Raw genomic sequence first — 19007 nt, forward strand, 5'->3', positions numbered from 1 at the left:
TTGACACAGGGCAAGTTTATGACTATGGCAGAAGTGACATTGTGATTTCCAAAGCTAGGTCATAAAAGACAGTACAACTCCTCCCTGATTCCTTTAGGATGCTCACTCTAAGAACTCCACCACCATGCTGCAAAGAAATCCAAGCATCCTATGGAGAGGAACTGAGGCCCCCAGCCCGCAGACCTGACGGAATCTCCAGCCAACAGCCAGCACCAAGTTGTCAGGCATGTGAGTACAGTATCTTGAAAGTGCATCCTCCAGCCTCAAGTTGAGCCAACCCTGCTCATACTACATGGAACAGAAACAAACAACTGAACTGAGCCCTGCCCAAATTGAGAAATTGTAAGCAGAACAAATTATCGCTATTTTTTTTTTTTCTGTCCCAAAACTCAGCTTTATTTTTTTTTCTTTTTTTTTTTTTAAACATCTTTATTGAAGTATAATTGCCTTACAATGGTGTGTTAGCTTCTGCTTTATAACAAAGTTAATCAGTTATACATATACAATATGTTCCCATATCTCTTCCCTCTTGCATCTCCCTCCCTTATCGCTATTTTTTAAAGCTACCAATATTAGGGGTAGTTTATTTTGCAGCAGTTGATAACTGGAGCAGTTGCTTCTGCTAACCCTCATTCACGGTGGCTTACTTTCTTGAGTGCTTGGTGATTTTTTTTTTTTTATATATTACCAGGCTGGAACATCATTATTTTAGAGTGATTTATCTTCTCTTTTAGGACAGACCTCAAGGTTAACTACTGATGAGATTTCCCATTTCTCATCCCTCTTGCTCGATAACCCTAAAGAAGTCACCCCCAGTCTTGGATGGCCCCATCCTGGGACAGTCTGTACTTTCCACATTTGTAAATATCAACATCAGACTGATAATAATCTCATCACCACACCCCAGTTCACCCCCCACATCTCTACCCTGGGAGTAGAACTAAATTCTTCGATTGGTTAACACATTGTCAGCGGTCAGGGAGCAGGCTAGTTTCCTCCTACTACAGGAAATAGAAGACAACCACACACATCACTAGTTCAGTGTAAGTGTGGCTCACGTATGCCTAATTTGAGAAAGGAGCAAATTCGTTTTCCCTTCAATAATCTCCCTCTATCACCATTAACCTTTGAGATCCCTAAATGCAAGCAGTTCACCTGCTGCCGCTTGGTTCTATCTCCTTAGTTGTGGCTCGCTGGCTCCTTAGTTGTGGCACGCGGGCTCCTTAGCTGTGACGTGTGAACTCTCAGTTGCAGCATGCATGTGGGATCTAGTTCCCTGAGCAGGGATCAAACCCGGGACCCCCGCATTGGGAGTGTGGAGTCTTAACCACTGTTCCACCAGGGAAGTCCTGGTTCTATCTCCTTGAGAACAAGCAAGGGGGGAAAAAAAGTAAGATCTGCGGGCTTCCCTGGTGGCGCAGTGGTTGAGAATCTGCCTGCTAATGCAGGGGACACGGGTTCGAGCCCTGGTCTGGGAAGATCCCACATGCCACGGAGCAGCTGGGCCCGTGAGCCACAACTACTGAGCCTGCGCGTCTGGAGCCTGTGCCCCGCAACGGGAGGGGCCGCGATAGTGAAAGGCCCGCGCACCGCGATGAAGAGCGGTCCTCGCACTGCGATGAAGAGTGGCCCCCACTTGCCGCAACTAGAGAAAGCCCTCGCACAGAAACGAAGACCCAACACAGCCAAAAATAAATAAATAAATAAATTAAGTAGCTATAAAAAAATTAAAAAAAAAAAAAGGCCTCCTTTGCCTTCAGACATACTCTGCTTTGTCATTATAGTATCACACAGAATAGTTTCACTATCCTAAGTTGGCTGTGCTCTGTTTATTCATCCCTTTCTCTAAAAAAAAAAAAAAAAAAAAAAGTAAGATCTGCCAGCTGAGAAATAAAAAATATCTTCTCCAAATCCCACTAAGGTGCCTTTCCCACCCAGAACTGAGTTTTCCCACTGCTATATATCTCCTTGTAACTTAATTAAAGAGCAATCAGGGCCTGCCTGCCTACCCTCCAGCATAAACATCCTTGGAAAACGTCAAACACGCCTGGATAACTAATTTTGTCATGAGAAAGGAGAAGATCTTGGCACCGCCTCTACTGGGGCGATGAGTGCAACACCACTGCACCTTGGTAAGCAGCGCTGCTGTCAGTGACCACTGTTAGAGCAAGTCTACCTCTCCCAGTTGCCCCCTACTCTGTCCCCTGTCAGATCATGACTTTTTTGAGGGAGTGATTCTTGTGGTCTCTGCTACTTCTTGCCAGATCAGCAGTGACTCAAGAAGTTGATCTTATCCACATGGAAACAACTTAAATGTCCATCAACAGATGAATGGATAAAGAAGATGTGGTACATATATACAATGGAATACTACTCAGTCATGAAAAAGAATGAAATCATGCCATTTGCAGCAACGTGGATGGACCTAGAGATTATCATACCGAGTGAAATAAGTCAGAAAAAGAAAGACAAATACCATATGATATCACTTACATGTGGAATCAAAAATATGACACAAAAAACTTATCTATGAAACAGAAACAGATTCACAGACATAAACAGACTTGTGGTTGCCAAGGGGTGGGAGAGGGATGGGTTGGGAGTTTGGGATTAGCAGATGCAAACTATTATATATAGAATGGATAAACAACAAGGTCCTACTGTATAGCACAGGGAAGTATATTCAATATCCTGTGTAAACCAAAATGGAAAAGAATATGAAAAAGAATGATGTATATATATGTATAACTGAATCACTTTGCTGTATGGTAGAAATTAACACAACATTATAAATCAACTATACTTCAAAAAAATAAATTTAAAAATTTATGACTTTAGATCAAAACTCTGGTTTACAGGAAATACAGAAGATAAAGGAACACATTAAATGACATCACAATGACATCATAATCAGGCAAATACAATATGTAGGACATTCTATAAGACAACTTTAAACTTTGTTTGCAAATTTTCATGATAAAATGTCAGGGAAAGTGAAGAAATTATCAGTGATGGGAATCCATTCAACACAACAATCTGCAAATGTTAAAAATGAGGCAGATCAGCAAACTATAGAGAAAATGAACAAAGCCAAAGTTTGAAAAAATCAACAAGATTGGTAAAATCCCCAGTTAGATTGATCACGAAAAAAAGAGAGAACAGAAATTACTAATATCAAGATTGGAAGAGAGATTATCACTACAAATTCTGTCACCATTAAAAGGATGTAAAGAGAATATTATGACAACTTTGTGTCAAGGCCTTGACAATTTAGATGAAATGCCAATTCCTTGAAAAACATAACATATGAGAGTAACTCAAGATGCAATAGAAAATATATTTATTCAAGAAATTGAACTTATTATTAAAATCCTTCCCACAAAGAAAGCTCCAGGCCCAGATGGCTTTGCTGGTGAAATCTATCAAAGATTAAAGAAAGAAATAACATAAAATCTTTCAAATCTGAGATCCAGCTATATGTGCTGAGATGGAAACAATCCCTCAAAATACATTAAGTAAAAAAATCAATGTGCAAAGGGACAAGTAGTATTTTCTCATTTATGTAACAAAAAGGAGCTATATAGGTGTGTTTCTATGCACAAACTATCCTCTGCAAGGATACCCTGTTGCTTTAGAGGCATGAATTGAGGAGTTGGAGAAACTGTTTCACTCCTTTTCCTTTTGTATTATTTTAATTTTAAAATATGAACTGTGCATGTAATAAAAAAAAGTTTAAAGACTTTTTAACCCAGGATTTTCTGGATTTATAGTCTGACTCTTGTCCCTTGATTCTGTGAATTAGGTACTGAGGAAAAGACTGCAAAAAGGGTGGTTAAAATTTTATTCCTGGGGTTTAGGGGACAAGGACATTAAATCCACACTTGGCCACTGGCTGTGTCACTTCAGACATCTTTACCTCTCTGAGGCTCCACTTTTACTATCTGTGAATTGGAGGTTGTGCATTAAAGGATTAATTTTGTCCAACTCCTGGGAGGTAACCTCTAATCCCCTGGAATATCCTGCTTGTTAGGAGTATCTTTGTTTACCTGGGGTCCTTGGGCTGTGCAGTATAAGCTTGACCCCTGGAGGGGCTGGAGACTAAGGTCAGTCATGTGGGAGGTAGGCCATGCCCATGTGACTGACCCCCAATAAAAAGTCTGGACACCACGGCTCATGTGAATGTCCCTGGCTGTGGCACTCCATGTGTGTTTTCATGTTTTGTTGCTGGGAGAATTGAGCACCATTCACTAGGCTCCACTGGGAAAGGACAATGAGAAGCTTGCCTTGGTGTCTCCAGGACCTATGTCTTGTCTTGGTGTCTCCAGGTCGTATGTCTCCTATGTCCCATAGCTTCTTCCCTTTGGTATTTTTGATCTGTATCCTCTCACTGTAATAAATCATAACCATGAGTAAAACAGCTTTTCTGAGTTGAGTCCCTCCAGCGAATCGGTGAGCCTGAGGTGGTTTTGGGGATCCCTAAACACAGGGGTGATTAATGTCATATACCTCATCAGGGGCATAGACACCAATGGGGTTGTACGTACACAAAACTTAATGATCACAGCCAGTATGTATTGAGCACATACTGTATACCAGGCTGTGTGTGTCCACGAGCTCAATGGATCCTCATAACAACTCCGTGAGGCTGATACTATGATTAATTTCTTATTTTTATTTTATTGTGAAATGTACATTCAGGAGTGTAAAATATAAATGTATGGCTTTAAAAAATACTTATAATGTGAACAACTGTGAATCATCATCAGGTTAAGAAAAAAAGGACATAGAAGCCCCCATGAGCCCCTACCCAGTTACAACTCCTCTAATCCCTTGAGGTGACCACCTTTCTGATTTTTGTGATAATAATTTCCTTGCTTGCCTTTTCTTTATAGTTTGACCACCCGTGTATGTATCCCCCATACTATATTGCCATTTCATTATCCCTGCTTTTGAGTTTTTTGAATAGAATAAGACAGCATGTCTTGTTTGGCTGTTTGGTGTCTGGTTTCTTTCACACACCACGTGTGTGAGATTTATCCATGTGGTTGTATGTATCAGTAGTTTATGCTCTTTTCATTGCTCTGTAGTATTCTGTTGTATGACTATACCACAGTGTATTTATCCATTCTCCAGCTGATGGAAATTTGGGTAGTTCCCATGTGGGGCTATTACAAACAATGCTGCTGGGAACATTTCTTCCTGTACATGTTTCCTGATGCCCATGTTCAAGTTCTCTAAGATATATACTTAATATGGGACAGATAGGTAAAAGGTTATGTGCATTTTCAAATTTATTCAGTAGCACTACCCTCTCTCCCATTTTAAGATGAAGCAATTGCAACAAGAGAGGTTAATAACTTTCCCAAGATCACAAAGCCACACTGCCTTGCTCCCAGAGCCCACATTCTCACTTAACACCCACTGGTGTATGATGGGCACCTAATAATTGTGAGCTGTTATTCTGAGGGTCGTTGAGGGCTGTTTTGGGGGGTTTCCTTTCCTGTCCCCATTATTCTGAACTATGTCCCCATAAGTTAATAATTAACTGCCCCCCAAGGAGCCTATGATCCTAAAGATTTGCCTTTCCCTGGTTACGGTCTGGTTAATCAGTCACTGCCCCTGGCTGGGCAAGGGGCACTAGGCGGACCAGCTGCCCCCAAAGCCCCCTGACCTGGTGTGGAAGTGGCAAAGGACTCCTGATGCTCTGGACCTGCCGTGCGCTCTGCTCCCAAGCTGGCCCCTCCCCTGGGGGCTGGAAGCCCCTGAGCTTTGATGGTGGGGCCTTCCACCTCAAGGGCACCGGAGAACTGACCCGGGCTTTGCTGGTGCTACGGCTGTGTGCCTGGCCCCCTCTGGTCACCCACGGCCTGGCGGTGAGCAGTGACCCTGGGGACTGGCCCAGGGGGCCCCCAGGACCAGGCTCTGAGCCCTTGCTCCCTGTCACCCCAGCTCCAAGCCTGGTCTCAGCGACTCCTGGGGTCCCAGCTCTCGGGCGCGCTTCTGCGAGCATCCATCTACGGGCAGTTCGTGGCTGGTGAGACCACAGAGGAGGTGAGGGGCTGTGTCCAACAGCTCCAGACCCTAGGCCTCCGGCCCCTGCTGGCGGTGCCCGCTGAGGAGGAGCCAGACTCAGCTGTCAAGACTGGGTGAGTCGGGGGCCAGGGACCAGGGTGGCCGGGGGGCTTGCAAGAAGGGGGTGAGTGGGCTCCAAACCCTGACGCCTTCTGGCTGGGCAGCGAGGCCTGGTACGAGGGGAACCTCAGCGCTATGCTTCGATGCGTGGACCTGTCGCGAGGCCTCCTGGAGACCCCTGGCCCGACCGGAAACATCCTCATGCAGCTGAAGATTACGGCGCTGATGAACACTCGCCTCTGTGTAAGGGACCGGCGGGGGCGGGAGGACGGGGTGGCTGCCCGCCAGGGCCCCCTCACACCCCACCTACCACCCCACCTCCCACCCCATTCCAGAAGGAGCTAACCTCGCGGGTCCGAAGGCCGGGGGGTTCCCTGGAGCTGAGCCCTGAAAGACTGGCAGAAACCATGGACTCTGGGCGGGTAAGGGCCTCAGGCTGGGGGAGATTGAATGGCTGGTGGGGAATGTGGGGGAAGCAGAGCCCCCTGGACTTGGAGGTAGCAGGCACCCGCAAGCGGCATGTTCAAAATATTTAACTACCTCTACTTTCCAGGCTTAGAATGATCAGAATAAATGTGGCTACAGACCTGGGGCATGGCTGGAACAAATGGAATATGGGTCACCTGGGGACTCTAGGGGAGGGGCCTGGGGGCTGGGAGCTCTCAGAGGAGAGATTGAGACAGCAGCCCTTTACCAACTAGAAGAAAGTAATCAATATTTTATCAATCAACTCAGCTATGCTAGTGTGTGCTAACTAGCTGGAAGCATTAGACCAATGGGTTTTGGTTCATTCATTCACTCATTTGTTCTTTCATTTATTCCTTTTTTTTTAATTAACTGTAATTTTAAAAAATATTTCTTTTATTCATTTATTTATTTGGTTGCACCAGGCTTTAGTCATGGCAGGTGGGCTCCTTAGTTGTGGCACGTGTGCTCTTTAGTTGTTGCCGGCAGGCCCCTTAGTTGCGGCATGCATGTGGAATCTAGTTCCCTGAGCAGGGATCGAACCCGGGCCCCCTGCATTGGGAGCACGGAGTCTTAACCACTGTGCCACCAGGGAAGTCCCTCTTTTGTTTATTCTTTATTTCCATATCTAATTTTTACCTTCCCTGCCATCAGCAGCATGTGTCTCTTTGTTACTGTGATTTTGTTTTGCCAAGTATATGCTCTTTGGGGGCATATTTTTCCAACATTTTATTATGAAAAATTTCAAACATACAGAAAAGTTGAAAGAATTTTACAGTGAACACCCATATACCTGCTGCCGTTAACATTTAACTATACTTGCTTTATTTATTTATTTTTTAAACATCTTTATTGGAGGATAATTGCTTTACAATGGTGTGTTATTTTCTGCCTTATAACAAAGTGAATCAGCTATACATATACATATATCCCCATATCCCCTCCCTCTTGCGTCTCCCTCCCTCCCACCCACCCTATCCCACCCCTCTAGGTGGTCACAAAGCACCGAGCTGATCTCCCTGTGCTATGCGGCTGCTTCCCACTAGCTATCTACTTCACATTTGGTAGTGTATGTATGTCCATTCCACTGGGCATATACTTGCTTTAAATTGTATCTATCCTTCTATCCATTCCTCTATCCACCCATCAATCCACATTCTTTTGATGCATTTCAAAGTAACTTGCAGACATCAGCACAGTTCTCCCCCAAATGCTTCAGAATGCACATCACCAATTAGAGCTCAGTATTTATTTCTTTTCAGGTAAAATTTACATACAATGAAATGCACACATTTTCAACGTACCCTTTGATGAGCTTTGACAGATACACACCTGAGCAATTCAAATCCCTATCAAGGTATAGAACATTTCCATCACTGCAGGAAGTTCCCTTGTGCCCTTCTCCATCAATGGGGCTGGGGTGGGGGGGGGAGGGTATAGTTTTAAACGCACACAAGTAAACATTATGTTATCTATGGCATTCTGTTTCTTAACTTTTTTCACTGAGCACTCTGATTTTAAGATCCCTCCAAGCATCTCTGTGTACATCTAATCCATTTTTAAAAATATTTATTTATTTATTTGGCTGCTCTGGGTCCTAGTTGTGGCACGCGGGATCTTCGTTGCCGCGTGCGAGATCTTTTAGTTGTAGCATGTGGACTCTTAGTTACAGCATGTGGGATCTAGTTCCCTGACCAAGGATCGAACCTGGGCCCCCTGCCCTGGGAGTGTGGAGTCCCAACCACTGGACCACCAGGGAAGTCCCTAATCCATTGTTTTTAACGGCTGCTTCTGGCCGCATGGTTTACCTCTCCTGGAATGGACACCAGGGTGGCCTCTGAGTCTCCGTCACCCCAAATAATGCTGCCTGGGACCTGCTGAGGTTTCTTTTTTTAATTTGTAATTTTTAATATGTGCCACAGAACACACAGAAGCAGGACTCATTGCTTCAAAGGATCAGCTTTGGAGTGTACCGAATTTCACCTCTTCATGAACTTAGTTTACGCATGTGAGGACAGTGAGAGTAATTTCTTCCCAGGGTGGTTTTAAAGACTAAAGCCCCTGCCAGGCTGGCATCTGCACGATGACAGAGGGGCCCTCATCCCTCTGTGTCACTAGCTTCCCTTGGCTTCCCCAACACCATCAGACCTGGTGTTCCTTTTCCATCTCTGCCAGCTCATTCTCAATCTTTGTTAGGTTTTACTCTGCCTGACTCTTAAATATGGAGGTTCCCCAGGGCGAAGTCCCGGCTCACTCCCCTCTCAGTCCTTACTCCCCTCGAAGGGGCCTTCTCACCCACAGCCTGTTTCCCTGCTCTGCACTCATGATGCCTGCCTTCTGTCTCCAGCCCCAGCCTTTCCCCTGAGCCCCTCTGGAACCTCCGCTTGGACGTCCCCCAGACCCCTCACACCAGCTGGGTCCCACACTGGCCTGTGTCTCCCCAAACCTGCCCCTTCCTCCTGTCCCCATCTCAGAGCAGTCCTACCACCCCCATCCCAGATCCCAGGCCCCACCCATCCTTGGTCTTCACAGCCACTGGCTCCACAGCACGATTCATAACTGTCCTGTTCACGGCCATATCCCAGGCCATGGCACCTAGACAAGATGTGATAAACATATGTTAAATAAATGAGTAAATGAATGGAGCAAGTGAGTCTGAAACAGTAAATTAATGGTGGAGAACTTACCACTCACAACGTGCCACGCACTGTCCTAAGTGGTTTATATGTGTTCGAGGGAAGCGTTTACTCTCTGCCTGGAGATGCTGAGGTTTAAATCCCAGGTCAAGCTGTGTGATTTTATAAGTTTATTTATTTATTTATTTTTATTTTTGGCTGTGTTGGGTCTTCATTGCTGTGCGTGGGCTTTCTCTAGTTGTGGCGAGTGGGGGCTACCCTTCGTTGCGGTGCGCGGGCTTCTCATTGCGGTAGCTTCTCTTGTTGTGGAGCATGGGTTCTAGGCGCGTGGGCTTCAGCAGTTGTGGCACGCGGGCTCAGTAGTTGTGGCTCACGGGATCTAGAGCGCAGGTTCAGTAGTTGTGGCGCACAGGCTTAGTTGCTCCGCGGCATGTGGGATCTTCCCGGACCAGGGCTCGGACCCGTGTCCCCTGCATTGGCAGGCGGATTCTTAACCATTCTCCACCAGGGCAGTCCCAAGCTGTGTGATTTTAGACGAATGACTTCACCTCTCTGTGCCTTCACCTCTGTTTCCCCCTCTGTAAAATGGGGATGACGATAGTCCCTACTTCAGAGGGTGGTGAAGGGTAAATGAGGCCCTGAAACAGCACCTGGCACCCTGTCGGCCCTCTGTGAGGGCGGCGGCTCCACCAGCTGCTCACACCCCAGAACTCCCCTGGGATGATGCCCCACAGGGAGACAATTCTCTGACTGGGGAGAAGAACTCCGCAGGTGCCCCTCACCCTTCCCTTCTGCTGGAGAGTCTTCTCCCCCAGGACGGGATCCATATCCATCCTGTTGACTATAACGGAGCCCTAGATTCCACCTGTTCCTCTTTCTTTAACTTCCCAATGCCTTTGAACCCAGCTGGACTCCCTGAGTCACCAGCAGCTCACATTCACCCTCGAATCCCCATAAGAGGACCCTGAATTAGGGACAGTTATTATTTCCACGTTACAAATGTAACAATTCCCTAAACGTTTGTTGAACATCTACCACATTCTAGGTGCTGTGCCAGGGGTGGGGATGATGACCAAGATAAGCAAAATCTCTGCCCTCGAGGTAATTACTTGCTAGTCCGGGAGGCACAAGAGACACTCAATTGTTAAAACCAAAGCCCAGGGCTTCCCTGGTGGCGCAGTGGTTGAGAATCTGCCTGCCAATGCAGGGCACACGGGTTCGAGCCCTGGTCTGGGAAGATCCCACATGCCGCGGAGCAACTAAGCCCGTGAACTACAGCTACTGAGCCTGCGTGTCCGGAGCCTGTGCTCCGCAACAAGAGAGGCCGCGACAGTGAGAGGCCCCCGCTCGCCGCAACTAGAGAAAGCCCTCGCACAGAAACGAAGACCCAACACAGCAAAAATAAATAAATAAATAAATTAAAAAAAAAAAAAAAGCTTATCTTTAAAAACAAAAAACCAAAAAAACCAAAGCCCATTCGGGGCTTGCCGGCCTCATGCCGGTGAGGGGTGGTTGGGGGGGCAGTGCACCAAGCCAGGAAAATCATTCTCTTTTCAAGTTTAGGTTCTAGTACCCCTCGGGGTCTCAGTTTCCTAATTTGGAAATTGGGAATAATATTTACTTAATTGTTTTAGGGGATCAAATTAATTAATGCAGATAAAGTAGGTACTTTTGAAATTGGGCTCCGAGAGCTTCCCCATATTAGTAAACCGCCTTTTCACTTGAGCTCTTTTGAAAGGTTTCTGTTTATTGTTCCCTTACAATCAAATGATCTTGGATTCAGATGGGGAGTGTGGCACAGAGACAGACACAGAGAAACATTGCCCTCTCTTCACTCTATCCATAAGTGTGTGAAAAAATGTAATACATGTTTAATTATACTAAAACAAAAACCAAAAAACAAAGCTGATATGTTACAAGTATAGACAGCCATCGTAGGGAAAAATAAGGCTGAGGAAGGGGAAAGGAAAGCCCCAGGAAGGGAGTTGCAAGTTCAAACCAGAGAAAACCTCATAGAGGAGGTGGCATTGAAATAAAGACCCTGCGGAGAGGTTGGAGTGAAGTAAGTGGACACCTAGGGGAAAAGTGTTCCAGGCGGAAGGAACAGCCAGAGCAAAGGCTCTGAGGTGGGAAGGTACCTGGCATGTTCAAAGACTCACAGGGAGGCCAGTGAGGCTGGAGGGCAGTAAGCCAGGCGGAGGGTGGGAGGAGGTGAGAGCAGAGGGGCCAGACCAGGGGAGCCTTGTGAGTTGCAATGAGGCCTTCAAAGTTTGATGAGGAAACTGAGGTCCCAAGAGACTAATGCAAGGTAACACTTATGGCTCTTATTATGATCTAGCTACTGTTCCAAGCACTTTCTAGTTGCTAATTCCAAGTCACATCACTCTCCCACTGGAAAATGGAGCTTGGAATAACATCTGCCTACTAGGATCATTGTGAAGATTAAATACATAAGATGGCATTTGAAGCCACCTATTATTATAACATGTATTGAGTGCTTATCATATTCTGCCACTGTCCTGTCCTGTTTATGTCCAGGCACATCTCATATATTAACCCATTTTTATCCACACAGCAACTCCATGAGGTAGTTATTATTATCACCCCCATTTTACAGAGGAGAACATTGAGGCCCAGAGGGGTTATATGATTTGTTCAAGGCCACACAGTAAGTGGTGGAGCCAGGATTCAAACTCAGATTCTGAGCTCTCAACCACTGTATAAATAAATATACAATAAATAAATAATAAATAATAATCAATAAATAATATCAATAAATAAATAAATAATATCAATGTGATACAGCTACTTTTCAGATTTCTAACAATTTCTAAACATTTTTTCCCTTCCTGCTGGTGGGGGAGAGAAGACTTAGGCTCTGGAAGGGTCCAGTAGCCCTGAACTGCTCTTGCCACCCCCTGCCCCCCACAGGACCTCCAGGTCTCCTGCCTCAATGCCGAGCAAACCCGGCATCTCCAGGCCTCCTTGAGCCGTTTGCACCGGGTGGTACAGGTAACACCTGCGGCCGCGGTCTGGCTCCACTGCACCTGCTTGCTGGTCACTCCTGGGGGCCCGACCACAGTCTCTCTCACCCTCAGCACGCCCGGGCCCAGCATGTGAGGCTCCTGGTGGATGCTGAGTACACCTGCCTGAACCCTGCACTCTCTCTGCTGGTGGCCGCTCTGGCCACTCGCTGGAACAGCCCCAGGGAAGGCGGGCCCTGGGTGTGGAACACTTACCAGGCCTATCTGAAGGTGTGTGGTGCACTTGGGGCTGGGGGGGGGGTCCGGGGGAGGGGACCGCAGGCCGGGGTCCCAGCACCTTGACCCGAAGCTGCCCCTGTGCTCTGCCAGGACACCTACGAGCAGCTGAGGCGGGATGCTGAGGCCGCAGACAGGGCTGGCCTGGCCTTCGGGGTGAAGTTGGTACGAGGGGCGTATCTGGACAAGGAGAGAGAGGTGGCCCGGCTCCAGGGTACCGAAGATCCCACTCAGCCTGACTACAAGGCTACCAATCAGAGGTGGGACTGGGGCGGGCTGGCCTCTGAGACAAATAATATTAGCATCTAACCTTTCATTAGAGCTCACTCGCCATGGTGCCGAGCATCCTATGTGGATCTACACAGCACTCCCTCTCCCCGGCCCAGGACACCGTCACTTCCCACCTGGAGATCAGCCTCCTCCTTGGGCTTCCTGCTCCCTCCTCTATCCCCCCCTCCCCATTCGGTCCCCACTGTGCAGCCAGAGGGAGCCTCTTAACACCTGCCTCAGATCTTGTCCCTCCTCAGTTCAAAATCCTTCCATGGCTCCCAGTGCGCCCTCGATAAACCCCAGGTCCTTGCAGCGGCCTGCAATCCTGTTCCCTCGCTCACTTCACTCCAGCCACACTGGCCTCCTTGATGACCCCCAGGGCCTTTGCACTTCCTGTTCCCACTGCCCAGAACCTTCTATCTCCAGACAGTGGTGTGGCTCAATCCCTCACCTCCTTAGGTCTTTACTTGTTGGTACCTTCTCAGGGGACCATCCTGCCCTCCCTATCAAAAACTAGAACTCTCTACACCCACTCACTTCTTAGATTTATTTTTCTTCCGGCGCTTATCAGCAGTTGAGGTTTCACATTCGGTTGCTCATTATTCGTCTTACCCACGGGAGCGTGGGCCCAGGAGGGCAGGGCGTTCTGATTTGTTCACTGCTGAACCCCCAGTGCTTAAAATTGCGCCTGCTGTGTGGTGGGTGCTCGGTACAGATCTGTTGAAAGAATGAATAAACAATCCAAGCGGTAGATACTATTATTATCATCCCCATTTCACAGGGGATGAAATCGAGGCACAGAGAAGTGGAATCACTTACCCACGGTCACACAGCTAGTGAGTGGCAGGGCCAAGATTTTTGGCAGACTGGCTCTAGAACCCACATTTTTACTCACCTCAAATCATTGTGAGTTCCTTGGGCCACCATCCCATGGCCCTGGGAAGAAAGAATTTATTCTTTCAGGGAATTCCCTGGCAGTCCAGTGGTTAGGATTCTGGGCTTTCACCGTTAGGGGCCCAGGTTCAATTCCTGGTTGGGGAACTAAGATCCTGTAAGCCGAGAGGCCGCAGCCAAAAAAAAAAAAAAAAAAAAGAATTTATTCTTTCAATACATACTTGCTGACCACTTTATTTATTTATTTTTCTTTTAAATTTATTTATTTATTTATTTATTTATTTTTGGCTGCGTTGGGTCTTCGTTGCTGCACACGGGCTTTCTCTACTTGCGGCAAGCGGGGGCTACTCTTCGTTGCTGTGCGTGGGCTTCTCATTGCAGTGGCTTCTCTTGTTGTGGAGCACGGGCTCTAGGCGCACAGGCTTCAGTAGTTATGGCACGCAGGCTCAGTAGTTGTGGCTCACGGGCTCTAGAGCTTGGCTCAGTAGTTGTGGCGCCCGGGCTTTGTTGCTCCGCGGCATGTGGGGTCTTCCCGGACTGGGGCTCGAACCCGTGTCCCCCGCATTGGCAGGCGGATTCTTAACCACTGTAACACCAGGGAAGTCCCTGACCACCTGATTTAGATCAGGACCTGTGTTGGACCCTGGCTGCAGTGGCAGCCAAGGTGGCCACCAGGCCCTGTCCTCATGGCGTTTTCAAAGCCCAATTCCATTTCACAGTGGACCAAGGAGAGGTTTGTAGAGTTGCAAGTACTTACCAAGCTTCCAGAGCAAGTTGCCAAGCCACGAAGGCTAAGCTTGCATCCAAGCCCATGAAGGTTCCTAGGCACATTTGTGTCCCATAGGCTTAATCATTTGGCACCATTTTTTTACTGAGATATAATTCACGTATCGTAAAATTTGCTATTTAAAAGTGTACAATTCAGTGGCCTTTAGTATGTTCATAAGATTGTGCAGCCATCACCACTATCTAATTCCAGAACATTTTCATCACCTCAAAAAGAAACCCCATATGCATTAGCAGTCACTCCCCATTCCCACCCCACCTCAGCCCCTGGCAACCACTAATCTACTTTCTGTCTCTATAGATTTGTCTATTCTGGACATTTCATATTAATGGAATCATATAATATGTGACCTTTTGTACCTGGCTTCTTTCACTCAGCATAATGTTTTCAAGGTTCAACCATGTTGTAGCACGTGTCAGTGCTTCATTCCTTGTTATGGTCGCATAATATTCCATTGTATGGAGAGTCCACATTTGTTTTATCCTTTCATCAGTTGATGGATATTTGGATTGTTTCTACTTTTTTTGGCAATTGTGGATAGTGCTGCTATGAACATTCACATACACATTTTTGTGTAAACATACAGTTTTCATTCTCAAAAGTTGAGTTCTCTAGGACTGGAATCGCTGGGTTATATGGTCACTCCATGTTTAACTTTTTGAGGAACTACCAGATGGTTTTCCAAAGTGGCTGCAGCATTTTAGACTCACACCAGCACGGTGGGAGGGTTCCAATTTCTCCACATCTTCTCCAGCACAGTACCATTCATGTTTTAATAGAGATTTTGAATAAATAATACATTCACATGATTCAAAACTCAAAATGATATGAAAATGAACACACCGACACAGCTCACGTCCACTCACATCCCCACGTAATCACGGGGTCTCCCTGCCCCCGCAGGGGCACTCCACTCTCCTCTGAGTGCTCATTTAGCCGGTCCCCCACTTACAGACCTTTGGGTTGTTACTAACCCTGCTCTGTAGACACTGCTGCAGTGAATGACCTTGGATAAATGTCATCTTGTGTGATGCGGCCCTTTGCTGTGAGAGTGCCATTGTGCCAGAGGCTTTATGTCCACCCTCATCTCACTCCATCCTCACAACAACACTGTTAGGTGAACGTGGGTTGTGAAAGAGAAGAAAAAGGCTCAGAGGGGGATGCCTCTCGCAGCGGAGGCAGGTGGGATGCAGGTACTTCCTGACTTCAGGGTCCTTGCCCTTAGGCACCCCACCTCCCAAGGACAGAAATCCCCAGTCCCTGGGGCCTAACCCTCACTTACCAGGTGTCATACGCCAGACCTTCATCTCCCTTCAGTTACAGCCGCTGTCTGGAGCTGATGCTGACCCAGGTGTCCCATCGTGGCCCCATGTGCCCCCTCATGGTGGCGTCCCACAATGAGGATTCTGTTCACCAGGCGACCAAGCGGTAGGAAGTAGGGGAACGGGAAATAGGTGCCCAAAGGGTGGTGGACGTGGAACAAGGGGAGGGACAGTGCGGGCCGCTAGGTTCAAAGGGAATCTGGGGAGGATATTCAAAATATTTAACTCCTGCTACACCTGCAGGTCCCATAGGCCCCAGCTGAACAAGGCATTGCCCCTGATTTGCTGGGGCATGGGGAGGTCCCAGGGTTCCAGGGAAGAAGTGGGGACTCACTGGGGATCCTTCAGGGGGCCCAGGGCAGTGGTTATTTATCAGTGAGTTGGGAAGTACTTCAATATTTGAATAACTAGAACAGCCATATGACCATATGAGTGCATCATGGCTGACTTTCAGCTCGGGATGCAGCCACTGTCTGGATTGATGATGTGGCCTTTTCTGTAGCATGTGGGAGCTGGGCATTCCTCTGGATGGGCCTGTCTGTTTTGGACAACTTCTGGGGATGTGTGACCATGTCTCCTTGGCACTGGGTATGTGAATGATCTGTCCCTCCCAGCCCCACTCCCACATCCCACCCAGTCAGCCCCAGGCCTCATTCCCTCCCAAACAGATCCCATCTTCCATTCCCAGGCAATGCCTGGCCAGGCTCCCATCCAGAGCCTGCAGCCGGCCCAGCGCCAGACCCTTCCAGATAGATCTGTCCCATAGCTGAAGGCCTTGCAGGCCTGTGTCTCTGTGTCTGTGGTCTGTTGTTTTTGTTGGTTCTTCATCATGGTATCTTGTCACCTGTGTGCTTTGTTATCTTTACTGTGTTGTTCACCAGGGCCTGAGACCAGAAGATTTATGTTTTCTTCTGCCAGGTGCTAAGGGGTACAAAATCAGTGCACCCTAACTTCACAGCTTGAGGTTTCTTGAGATATCCCAGGGATGCAAATTGGGGCTGCAAATATTTTAGGGGACTAACCCATGGCCACAACCTGTCAGAGATGGATTTCTCTATTTTTTTCCTTGCTCTGCTCATGGTCAAGGCCATTCCCTGGGAGTGAGGGAGGGTGGGAGAGTTGACTTCTTGTTAACTCTTACTTTGAGGGTCTAGATTTTGGGGTTCCAACTTAATCTGGGGAAGTTCTCCTTTATAATTCTTACCCTGGTCAGGCTTTGGGCCTCCATTTCTGTACCCCCTCAGCTTTGAAGTCATTAAATAGCAGCTCAATTTTGCCTTCAGGATAGAAATGCTTCTTGTGTAACCCTTCCTTCTCTGGATTCTCACTTTCTCTTAATTCTTGGATTAGTAAATTCCTTATTCTCTTGGCAGCATTTTCATAACTTTGAGAAGATTTTGTTTTTAATGTTTACTCCAGGATTTTTAGTTTTTTCAGTGGGAGATTTTGTCCAACCCACCTAGTCTGCCATGTTCTCAGAAGTGGAAATCTCTGTTCCAGATGGGGCCTGGGGGAGCCTCTCCCCAAACACTAGCCCACACCCTGCAAATACTCTCCCTCCAGGGCAGGCTGGCTATGCCGTGTACAAGTCCATCCCCTACGGCTCCCTGGAGGAAGTGATCCCCTACCTGATCCGGAGGGCCCAGGAGAACCGAAGTGTACTGCGGGGTGCCCGCAGGGAGCAGGAGCTGCTCAGCCAGGAACTTCGGCGGAGGCTGCTGGGGCGGGGCCTGAGGGTACCCCATTAGCACCCCCAGGGGTCATACGGTCAATAAAGGTCCTGAGCTGCTGCCCAGGCAGCTGCCCTGTACGGAAGCCACCTCCTTGGGGAAGGGCTCATCTCAGCCTCAGCCAGCCCAAGCTAAGGGAGCTCTGTGGCTCAAGAGAGATCTTTAGATGACCCTAGAGCATAGCAAGGGCATTGATCAAAGGCTAATGAGCTCCCCCACCAACCCTGAGGCAGACGATCCTGCGATGGGCCTGGGGTCAGCTCTACTCAGCCAGTTAGTTGCTCACGCGGGAATTGTCTTCACTCCAGTGGACGCCCAGGTGAAGAGCACAGATGAAGGCAGACACTGAGGCACTGAAATCCAGAGGCTGGGCTAAGGCCACACGTCCACGGAGGGACAGAGAGAAGAAACAAGCCACTCTTTCATTTAATAAGCATTTACTGAGTCTCCTTCTGAGCTAGGCTTCCAGGTGAACAGTGCTAGGGACACAACAGTGACCAAACACAACCCCACGCCTGGCCTCACAGAGCTCTTAGTCCAGTAGGGGTAGACAGACCCATCTTCAGACAGTGACAGCCCAGGGTGGTCAGGGCTATGATGAGGGGAGCCCAGGCAGAGTATCAGGGCAACGTTGGGAAAAGCCTGGAGGCTGTAGGAGGCCAGAGGAGACACCTGGTGATCAAGAGGGCGTCCCAGAGAGTTCACAAGAATAACCAAGTGAATACTGAGAAGAGCATTCCAAGACAAGGGCATGTGCATAAACAGACTGCGGAGTCGAGGGACAAGGATGGAGGGTGGGGGGCCAGAAGATGCAGTCTTGGGTGCCACACTGCAGGGTGTTGACTCTGTCCCAAGGGCACTGGGGAGTAAGGAGGCTTTGAAGCAGGGGAGGGACAGAGTCAGGTTGGGCTTTACTGAGAGTCCCTTGGCTGCTGCACGGCAGGTGGACCTTGAGCTTTCTGCCTGAGAGCCCAGAGGAAGCCGGGGTAGGGAATCCTGGCAGGTGGGTAGAGCAGGGCAGGGTGTGGGGAAGGGAGGAGGGAGCTCGTGGAAAGAACAATCAGGAGACTGAGCGAAGGGCCGTGGAGCTGATAGGCTGGATTTGAGGGAGACATTCAGGGCCAGGCCCAGGGCTCTGGCTTAAAGAGGGGACAGTGGGTCCAACTCTGAGATGGGGATCTGGGAGGAGATGCAGTTTGGGGGAGATACTGAGGCCGGTGTGGGACCCAGTGGGTGTTAGGGTCCTAGGGGACGTCCAAGGAGAGGTGTCCCGGACATTGTGGAGCCCCAGGTGTGGGGCAAAGAAGAGAGGCTGGGGCTGAGACAGAGGAAACCGCCCGTGGGCCTGGGTGAAAAGCATGGAAAGACAGCCAAGGGCAGGGATCATAAAGGGCCCGCCATCCCAAACAAGAAGGCGGTAACATTAGGGAGCAGTCAGTAGCTCTGGGGTGGCCATTGCTGTCTTTTCTACCGGGTCACCTCAGGGCCGCAGGGGCAGCTCTCAGGGGAGG

The 19007-nt window shown here is 48.2% G+C and overlaps 1 protein-coding gene across 1 annotated transcript; it reads left to right on the forward strand.

Moving 5' to 3' along the window:
- The first annotated feature begins 5612 nt into the window (after positions 1 to 5612).
- On the forward strand, positions 5613 to 17576 carry PRODH2 (proline dehydrogenase 2). The gene is made up of 10 exons (XM_036832915.1): positions 5613 to 5873; positions 5950 to 6146; positions 6237 to 6375; positions 6468 to 6554; positions 12165 to 12245; positions 12332 to 12487; positions 12587 to 12753; positions 15762 to 15872; positions 16269 to 16354; positions 17330 to 17576. Exons 1-10 carry the CDS (start codon positions 5700 to 5702, stop codon positions 17512 to 17514), a joined length of 1383 nt encoding a protein of 460 aa, XP_036688810.1. The 5' UTR covers positions 5613 to 5699; the 3' UTR covers positions 17515 to 17576.
- The last annotated feature ends 1431 nt before the right edge of the window (positions 17577 to 19007 follow it).

This window comes from Balaenoptera musculus, chromosome 19 (genome assembly GCF_009873245.2).
Source record: "Balaenoptera musculus isolate JJ_BM4_2016_0621 chromosome 19, mBalMus1.pri.v3, whole genome shotgun sequence".
NCBI classification, from domain to species: Eukaryota; Metazoa; Chordata; class Mammalia; order Artiodactyla; family Balaenopteridae; genus Balaenoptera; species Balaenoptera musculus.

Excerpts from the sequence above, each read along its gene's own strand:
- PRODH2 (XM_036832915.1), top strand. The coding sequence starts at position 5,700 with ATGCTCTGGACCTGCCGTGCGCTCTGCTCCCAAGCTGGCCCCTCCCCT. Across the intron at positions 6,147-6,236 it reads GACTCAGCTGTCAAGACTGG|CGAGGCCTGGTACGAGGGGA; the intron begins GTGAGTCGGGGG and ends CTGGCTGGGCAG. Across the intron at positions 6,555-12,164 it reads AAACCATGGACTCTGGGCGG|GACCTCCAGGTCTCCTGCCT; the intron begins GTAAGGGCCTCA and ends TGCCCCCCACAG.